The 9,239-nt window shown below is 44.2% G+C and overlaps 1 protein-coding gene across 2 annotated transcripts; it reads left to right on the top strand.

The window, feature by feature from the left end:
* The first annotated feature begins 779 nt into the window (after nucleotides 1-779).
* TNIP2 (TNFAIP3 interacting protein 2) lies at nucleotides 780-8,799 on the top strand. Of its 2 annotated transcripts, XM_074865620.1 has the most exons (7): nucleotides 780-1,326; nucleotides 3,643-3,948; nucleotides 5,857-5,940; nucleotides 6,480-6,761; nucleotides 7,139-7,258; nucleotides 7,758-8,053; nucleotides 8,440-8,799. In XM_074865620.1, the coding sequence occupies exons 1-6, from the start codon at nucleotides 856-858 to the stop codon at nucleotides 8,037-8,039; spliced, it is 1,545 nt and encodes a 514-aa protein (XP_074721721.1). In that variant the 5' UTR covers nucleotides 780-855; the 3' UTR covers nucleotides 8,040-8,053; nucleotides 8,440-8,799. The 2 variants fall into 2 exon arrangements, with proteins under 2 accessions (XP_074721721.1, XP_074721720.1); XM_074865619.1 differs by having other exon boundaries at nucleotides 7,758-8,799.
* Nucleotides 8,800-9,239: the final 440 nt, after the last annotated feature.

Genomic DNA, 9,239 nt, shown 5'->3' with positions numbered 1-9,239 from the left:
GGCTTTGCCTGGGTGCGAGGCCCTCCCGTCGCTACCCCCGCGGATCCACCACACAACACCGGACTGTTCGGGACCCCGCGGAGGCGCCCGGCTGGGCCGCCCCGGGGGGGTCGGCGGGCAGGAGGCCGCCCCCACCAGCCCTTGGCCCGCGGCGCACGCGCCGGCCTGGCCACCGCCGGGGCCGCTGGCGGGGCGGAGCGGAGCGGAGCGAGCGGCCGGGCCGCGGGGGTCGCCGCCGGGAGGGGAAGTCGCCTTCCGAGCCGGGGAATTCCCGCGGCGGCTCCTGCTGGGACGCGGCGCTATGGGGATTTCGCAACGCGGGGCCAGCCCCCTCCTCCAGCCCCTAGAAGGGCCCCTGCGCCCCCTTCTCCCCCCCTCGGCGGCCTCTCGCCGGTCCCGTCTTCACCGCGACCGCCCGCCGCTCGGCCCGGAGCCCCTTCAGCGTCCCCTCGTCCTCCGCGGACCCGCTGCCCCCCACGGCGGCCCCTCCTCGACCACTCTGCCCCTCACGCCCCTCAGCCCGGACTTTCCCCGGCCCCTCAGCAGCCTCCCGCTCGCCCCCAGGTTCCAGCCCGCTCCACGGCGCAGCCCCCGGCTGCCTCCTCTCTTCCTCACCCTTCGCCGGGGTTCCCCGGCCAGCCTTGCCCCCGGGGCCGGCTCCTCCCCCTCGGCGGGGTTCCCCCCTCCCGGCAGAGGCGGAGCGCGGCCCGGCCCTACCCCAGCGGCGGGAAGGGCGGCGGGCGGGTCCTGCGAACCCTTAAAGGAGCGCGGCCGCCCCCTTCCCCCGGCGGGGAAGGCGGAAGAGCGTAGCAGCAACAGCCGCCGCGGCCCTGTCTGGCTCCTGGACGGGTTTGTATGCACCTGGCCGGATTGCTGCTCGCCCTGGAGAAGAGAGAGAAGAGGCAGCAGCGCGCCCGCGGCTCACCTCCCTCGGCCATGTGCTCGGTAAGCGAGGGCAGCAGTACAGACCCCTTGGCGGCCCGCTTCAAACAGGTGGAGGAGACGCTGGAGAAGCTGCACCGGGAAAACAGGAGCTTGAAGAATAAAGTGCCTCGGTACAACGCGCTCTGCACCTTGTACCACGAGTCTGCCCAGCAGCTGAAGCACCTCCAGCTGCAGCTGGCTGCCAAGGAGGCGACTATCCGGGAGCTGCGGGGCAGCCTGGCCCGGCGGCAGCAGCAGCCGGCGGGCGGCGAGGCGGCGGCGGCGGGCGCGGAGCCGGCCCGCTCGCTGGTGGAGAGTCTGCTGGAGCAGCTGGGCCAGGCCAGGGAGCAGCTTCAGGACAGCGAGCGACTCTCGGCGCGAAGAATGGAAGCTCTGAGCCAGGTAAAACCGCGAGTGCCCTCGGAAGAGCGCTGGCAGGCAGCGCCTCGCCGCCCCGGGGGCGCGTAATTCCCGAGGAGCGGCAGCTGGGCTCCCGCGCTCCGCTCTAGAAAAATCAGTCATTTCAGTTTAGTAAGTGCAGCAGTGGTTGTCTTGAATGGAGGAGGCAGCCGCTTGGCATTCAGACTGCTCACTCGCGTTCGTGGAGACAGGCACCGGCGCTGACGACTTGGCTTAAGTGACGTGGCCCGGGTGGCCCAGCGAGCCGGTGGTGGCAGAGCCCGGACCAGAGCGCCAGGGTTCTGACACCCGTCCTGCCCTGCTGGTGCGCTTGACAGGACTTGCTCGACCACTGCGGGCCCTGAGTTGGACTGTGCCCAAAGCAACTCGGCCAGCTGTATCCAGCAGTAGTTCCCGCTGCCTTAAGCTCAAGAAGGCAAACCATAAAATCCTAAACCAAAAACTTAGTGTGGCATTATAAATCTTCATGCAACTATTTTCACAAGGAGAAGGAAAATAGTAAAAAACCCTAAATTGGGAAGTTCCGTATTACTGAAGACCCTCCTCTTTATCAGATGCAACAGTTTTGTTCTGTAAGATAACAACTGATGCCACCACTTCTTCTATTACAGTGCTTTTTTAAAGTGCACTTAAAAGTGGATTTTTGTATTGACGTTAAGGCAGCACGTTAATACTTGCAGAAGTAACCAACAAGTCTGGATTGTGAGGACATAGATCAGGGAAACCGGTAAAAAAAAGTCTCAAAACTCTGCCCCTCCCATCTACCACAAGCACTGTTTTTCTTACTGTCATTAAGACTTTCCCATGTTCAGTCTGAAATACTTAAAGAATTTTAAAGCATTTCTTTCTATATGAAGCTGCATAAAGGAATTTCCAATCTGAGAAGCAGTACTTAAAATTGAAACAAGTATTTTTGTCATAAGTAATCTCTTGACCTAATGCTTATACAAAACATTTTCCATATATGACACTCACCTAAAACACATTTAAGTAAGTTCAAGTTTGGAAATTTATAATAAGAGATGATCTTACTGACACTTTGCAGACAGATAACAAACCTGTGGTATTTGAAGATATTTTGAAGTCTGATGCTGAATATCTTTATAGCAAAAGGGAAATATAGCATTTAGCACGATGCTAAAGAATTTAAACATCAGTAATAAGAACAAATGCTATTTCTATAAGTTAGGTATTTAATTCTTTCTAGAAATAAATATTTTATGCCCAATCAGAAACACTGAAATCATTGTCACTAGAAATAATAACAACCAAAGAAAGACATTTTGCCTATGTGCTGGCAAAGGAGAGTGCTCCCTGTGATCTGGAGCTCCATTAGCACTCCCAAAGAACTGGAAGGGTGGAGTCAAGCTTGTACCTGTCTCATGGTCTATGCTGACATCCAGGGCATCACTGCTTCTGGAGGAGCAGTGCTGCAGAGCTTTGTTACCAGCATCTGCTACTTTTTGAGGATATCAAGCACAAGCTGTTTTTGACAAAGTCAGGACTGGTGTACTTCAGATGCATGGTACTACAGAGTGGTTTACTCCAGTCAGCAAGCAAACTTCTTCCTTCTGAAGACACCTGTGGAGACATTAACTTAATGCAGTGGGGATGATCCCACAGAGCTTTCAGTTCAACCAGAACCTGTGGCAACAAGATACACAGTTGTTTCTTAAGAGTATGTCAGACCCCCTCACATATCTTGGAGAGTCAGCTAGGGCCAAAATAGAGTCATTGCTGCCACACAGATTTAATTTCCTGTTTGCTTGTCCTTACCACTCATCCTTTCCTAGGTGGGAGAGTTGCTGTGTATGCCCTCTCTGCTTTGTCCTTGTGATGCTGTCAGGCAATGAATACACTTCACTGTTTTTTGATGACTTTCCAGTTCTATTTTTTTTGAGAAAAATTTCTACTATCTGGTATTTTAGAATGCAAGACCTGGAAGCGTTTCTCAGTCTCTACAGCTATTCCTTTTAAACTACTTTGTTTCTTGAAAGTTCTATCTTTAGATTGTTGCTGCTGTAAATCTTCCTGATTTTTTGCTGGTTGTTTTTTCATCCTACTGACTAGGAAGTGCTTGTATAGCTGTCTGAGCAGTTCTTGATTTTGATTGATTGATCTGTCAGTTCCAAGGTGTGATTATACAGAAATGAATTGGATTTATTTTACTTTTCAAGTACTTTGCAGTGAGTATAGGAGCAATATGGAATTACTGCAATATGGAATTCAGTCTTCAACAGATTTTGGCTTTTGAGTTCACTTGGCTTTTAAGTAACTTCCCCTCCCCCTTATGTTTAGGAAGTACAGAAGTTGAATCAGCAACTAGAAGAGAAGAATGGAGAGATACAGCAGATGATAAATCAGCCTCCATATGAAAAGGAGAGAGAAATCTTACGACTTCAGAAGAGCTTGGCAGAGAAAGAGAAGGCTCAGGCCACCAGTGATGTTTTGTGTCGTTCACTCACTGATGAAACTCACCAACTTCAACGCAAATTAGCATCCACAGCAGAAATGTGTCAACATCTGGCAAAATGTCTAGAAGAGAAGCAAAGAAAAGAGAAGGGGAATTCAGATGACCATATACCTGCTGGAAGATCTGATCAGGTATTCTTACTGCTACTATGTTTCTTTAAAGTCTTATCAGCTTCTGAGGTGTTAATTACAGTATGCTAGTAGTAACTGGGGAGTGGTGAGAAACATCCCTTAAAATAATTTCATGTAGGGTGAAGAGACTACCATGGCAAGCTTTAAATAATTCCAAGTACCAAAAATTTAGGATGGAAGCAGTTGTCAATCACTTCCATTTTGACCATCTCACTTTTCATCAGAGGCTTTGTTTTTTGGGAGGAGAGGATCCTGAGAGGTCCCTTCCAACCTCAGCAACTCCATGATTACAGTCCTTCCCTGCACATACAGGAGATGGTACCTTCATACCGCAGGATGCTTCTGTGCATCACTAGGTGGTGCTGTACTTTTGAATCTCCCGATTACTTGTTAAGCATCTAAATCACAAAACAAAGTAGAGATATTTCAAAGGAATATTTATGTTAAGAACTCTATAGCACGTGGTCTTCTCAGATCAGGATTTGGCTTTGCACACGTAGTACAGACCTACTGAAAGTTGGTCGGCAAGAATGAGTCAAAGTATCTTTTTTTTTTTTTAATCTGGGGTTCCCCACTGGCCTCCCAGTGCAAGGCAATGTTTCTCTCCAGCAGGGATGTTTAGAAAAATTGCTTCATGATAGGAAGGTGGCAGAAGTGCCACCGAGGGGCACAAAGAAACACCTGGATTTTGGTGTACTTTGCTAATGGCTGTGGCCTCACTGCATCATCACCTTAGCTGAAGCTTTTCAGCACAGGGTAGAGGTAGATTGTGCTGTTCTGTTGTTCCAGAAGTCAGGGTGGTTCAGAGTTGTTAGGTAATTCATGATAATACCATAAGGAAGTAACATTAGCGGTGCTGCTGCTAATATAACAGATCAGAATATTGAGTAGAATGCTACAGGCCAGTTCTCAAAAAAAGAATAATTCTGCCTCATGCTCTTACTGCTACATAGTGGTAATGCTGTGCTTCATATGACCACTCATCTATGCTTTTATCATCAACTCTATACATGCTCACTTCTGCTTTGTAAAACATCCCAGGAGCATTTCCAAAGAAAACTTATTCACATTAAGGTTACCTGTAAGAAACAGAGATTGATGGGATAAAAGAAAAAAGGACTTTTTAAGGGACTTGGAGCATTTAGCATTATCATATTTTACGTGTAATTGATAGACAGGAAACCTGATTGACTTTGATATATGTAATAAGTAGCTAACCTTGTACAGTGGGGACTTCCCTCTTGAAGAAGAGAAATTTCAGATGCAATTACTAGCTGATTCTAGGGAATTTTGTACAAAAGTGTTCTATATTACTCACGTACACCGGGGTTTTTTTAAGCAGATGTCACAACTGTAAAAAAGAGGTATCATTTTAGTCAATTATTTAGCAAGCAGGGTTTTTTTCCCTCAGTAATTTCTTCCTAGTACTGGCCAAAATTGACAGTAACAACAAAGCAAGATGAGGGCATATCTGTGTCTTTGTCATGCATTCCTCCACTCCAAACAAGTAGTTTCCAAGGAGTTTGTGTAAACCGTTAAGCTCTTTTGTCATCAGTGTAGACCCTCATGCATGTAAAATGTGTGCTATTTTTCTTGTTACCTTCAGTAGGCTCAGAATTTGATAAGACAGATATGTTTTTATGACACTACACAGATCTACTGAAAAGCAGGACCAAGATGGTACAGCTTTGCTTTGCTTAATAATAATAAAAGCTGTAGGTTATACTATTAGTATTTAGAAATATACTATATAGAAATAAGTAGACCCAGATGTATGTATTTGTTCACTGGGAGCAAATAGTTTTAGAGGAATTTAAAAAAAAAGGTTACTTCCAGTTTAACAGCATAGCTAAGTAGCATTTGGGATTTTTATGTTAAAGTAACTCTTCCTTTATCTGAAAATTACAGCTTTTAGACAATGACACTTCACTTCAAGCTCTTATCTGCAACCTACAAGATGAAAACAGGATGTTAAAACAAAAAGTAGCTCATGTGAGTACTTTCATTTTGTACAAGATTAAGATTTGAGTATTTTGAATTACAGTAAATTTGGAGTAGGTAAGGCCTGGTTAATATAATTAAATGGCAGTTTAACGTGAGTCCAAAATTTTTCTTAGTCCTTCAGCATGGCACATAGTCTTTGTTCCCTTAGCTAAGAACAACTTATTATATATTATTACTAATGCATTGGGGTTTTGTTGTAAGAATTTTTGCGTTCCTTCCATGCATCAGTATTCCACCCCAGGAGAACAGCACTAGGCCCAAGGTGAGTGCCAGCCCCTCCCATTCCATATTCTTCAGTACTGTCCCCTAGGGATTAGGGAATGGGAAAGGCTGCTGTGAGGAGCCTGGCTTATAGCACAATAATCTTCTGCTCTCCTGACAAGTGGCTTGTCCACACTCAGCAGTTGAGTCAGTGTATTATATTATCTTTTAGAGAATTTTGGTCCTGCACATAGAGACAGTCTGTGAAAGCTTGGAAGTTTGTATCTTCATGTTCTTAATGATGACTCTCCTGGGTAATCTTTCAGGTGGAAGACTTAAATGCAAAATGGCAGAAATATGATGCGAGTAGGGATGAGTATGTGAAGCGACTCCACTTGCAGCTAAAAGAGATGAAGTCACAACTAGAGCAGCAGCACTGCGTAACTTCAGCACAAACGAATTCTGACCTGATGCACAAGGAGATATTCCGGTTAAACAAGTTACTGGAAGAAAAAATGAATGAATGCATAAAAACAAAGAGAGAATTAGAAGATGTGAAGAAGGCTAGTGAAGGAGATAATGAGCGCATACAAATGCTGGAGCAACAGGTCATTAAGTTTCTTTTTCCTAGAGGTGGGAATTCTTAGTTTCTCCCCAGACCACTGAAGTCCAAGGGAGAAAAATGAAATTATTTCTTTTGATATTGCCACTTGTCTTGCCACGTTTGGCTATACAGATGCTTAACACAGATTTAAAGGAAACTCACTACTTAAAGAACAGCGTGCAGTTCTGCTGGCTTTAACAAAAATATGAAAGATCTGAAAAAGAAATACAAATACCTTTAAAGTACAGATATGATAGAGAAGATAATATTGAGATTCTGGGAATAAGTATTTACAAACAAAAGAATCATAGCCCCAACTTTTTAATCTAACCTACCAATGCTCTAATTTATAAAATATTAACATAATAATTCTTTTTTCAGGTCCTAGTTTATAAAGATGATTTCACATCTGAGAGATCAGACAGAGAACGAGCGCAGAGTAAAATACAAGAGCTTCAGGCAGAAGTTGCATGTCTGCAACACCAGCTAGCAAGAAGACAGGTAAGAGAGCAACATACTATTTTTTTCAATTAAAGCATGTCAACAGGATTCAGGGCTGAAATATACTTTTAAATATATTTTAAAAAAATCTTAGCACTTCTAAAACCATTTCAGCTCAGTGTGCAGCTATCATAAACTTAAATTATTTCATAGTCAGTTCCAGGGGACGTGCTTCCCAATGCACAGGTAATACCCCTTTCCAGTCCATTTTCCTTCTATTTAGGATCAACATAGTAAGGGTGAATTCTTAGAAGGAAGAGAAGGATGGCCATGAGCCTTGTAATGGTGCCATCTTTAAAGTCATATACTGGCTCTATTCTGTGTTTCCTGCCAGCCACCTTTACAACTATATTAATAAAACTACAAAAACTGATGCGTATTTTATTTACAAGTCTTCTGATAAAAACATGAGCAGTGTTTCAGATAAAGGTGATAAATATTCTGTTAAAGAATATCTTCCTACTGCATCTTTTTCAAGAGCTCCTCTTTCTCTTTCTAGGACTCAAGAGACACAAGTAGTCATTTCAGAGTTCACAGGGGTAACCAAAATCATATGTATGTACAGACAAACGTCGAACATCTACGAGGCAATAGCCCAGGCCAAACAGGCACGAGAAGAACATCTTCCCAGTCTGAACAAGCCTCTCCTCCTGCAGACAATGGGAACTCTGGATCCGAGGGCAGGGCACAGGGTGAACTCAGATGCCCTCATTGTATGAGGTTTTTCAGTGATGAACTCAGTGATGAATTCCTCAAGCATGTTACTGAATGCTGTCAGTGACCATGGCATGTGAGGTGTGTAAGTCGATCACTACTTTATAGACAGTAAAACTTTGCTCTGTACATATCTCCTACAGTCCTAAAACAGAGTAATTCAAATGGACAGCTCTTAGGAATTAGGAGGATGAACAATATCTACCTCTTACTTGATTTCACCTTCTCTTGGACTGTATGAAAGGCTTCAAGATAAAGCAAAGTGTTTTTATGAAGAATTATTTTTGACGACTACGAGGAAGGCAAGCATAATGCAAATTCTACTACAAAGTAAACTGAAACTTACAGTGCTAATTAGCTTCAGAGTGCAACTTGACTTGTATTTGAGTCTAATTCTTTACAGCAGTCTGAAGGCTTGTGAAAAAAGTTACTGAACTTGAAATTTTCCTCCTCTTCCAAAAATGTAGGCTGAAGAGCAGAGGGGAGAATTTTGGCCGAAGACAGAAAAAAAGAAAAAACTACTCTGCTTTATCTGGATTAAAAGTGACAGTATTTTTTTTATTGAAGCCAAACTTTCAGACATCTCATGTGAAAATCCTTGTGTTTAATTGAAATCAGGAGAAGTGAAGAAAATATAAAAGGGCTGGTTATTGACTAAAACTAGCCTGTCTTTTTGCACAGAAACAATGTACAGGGTTATTTATTTTTTCTGTGCCATAAGTAACTATTTTACATACTTGTAAATGTGTATTTGTGTAATTATTGATTGTATTCCTATTTTACCTAAGGATTATTTTTATAATAAAAGTGATTGTGTACTTGCTTTACTACGTTAGTAAAGTGGTCCAAAAATCTCTCTTTCAGTGTAAGTATTTAAATGTGAAATAGTCCCAGTAACTATACTAAGGGCTAACCAAATGTCATGGTTTCAGATGTGAGTTATTTCATTACTTCAGTGATAACCATTGTCTTGGGCTATTTTCAAATACATTGAAAAATCACTCTGCATTTATGAGAGGAAGAATGACCTTTCAGATGCACAAGAACACATTTAACGCCCTACCCTGCCGCACATCTGTGACAAGGCCAATGCTAGCTTAAATTCCTTCTGAGCCTGTCTACACTGGAGATAACTTCAACAAATAGCAGGGGACTGTTTTGAGAAGAAGTACCAGAAGTTCAAGTGTATAAATGTAACAGGGCCACAGGTTTTTTCAGCCTTGGCTCCAGGTTTTTCTTCCCATGTCAGAGGCCAAGTTAAGGATGG

The sequence above is a fragment of the Strix uralensis genome, chromosome 4 (assembly GCF_047716275.1).
Source record: "Strix uralensis isolate ZFMK-TIS-50842 chromosome 4, bStrUra1, whole genome shotgun sequence".
In the NCBI taxonomy this organism is placed as follows: domain Eukaryota; kingdom Metazoa; phylum Chordata; class Aves; order Strigiformes; family Strigidae; genus Strix; species Strix uralensis.
This window is presented reverse-complemented; position numbering and strand designations above follow the sequence as displayed.

Bases quoted from the DNA above. Each gene is read 5' to 3' on its own strand.
- TNIP2 (XM_074865620.1), top strand. From the start codon at position 856: ATGCACCTGGCCGGATTGCTGCTCGCCCTGGAGAAGAGAGAGAAGAGG. The intron at 1,327-3,642 runs GTAAAACCGCGA...CCTTATGTTTAG, and splicing joins GAATGGAAGCTCTGAGCCAG to GAAGTACAGAAGTTGAATCA. The intron at 5,941-6,479 runs GTGAGTACTTTC...GTAATCTTTCAG, and splicing joins TAAAACAAAAAGTAGCTCAT to GTGGAAGACTTAAATGCAAA.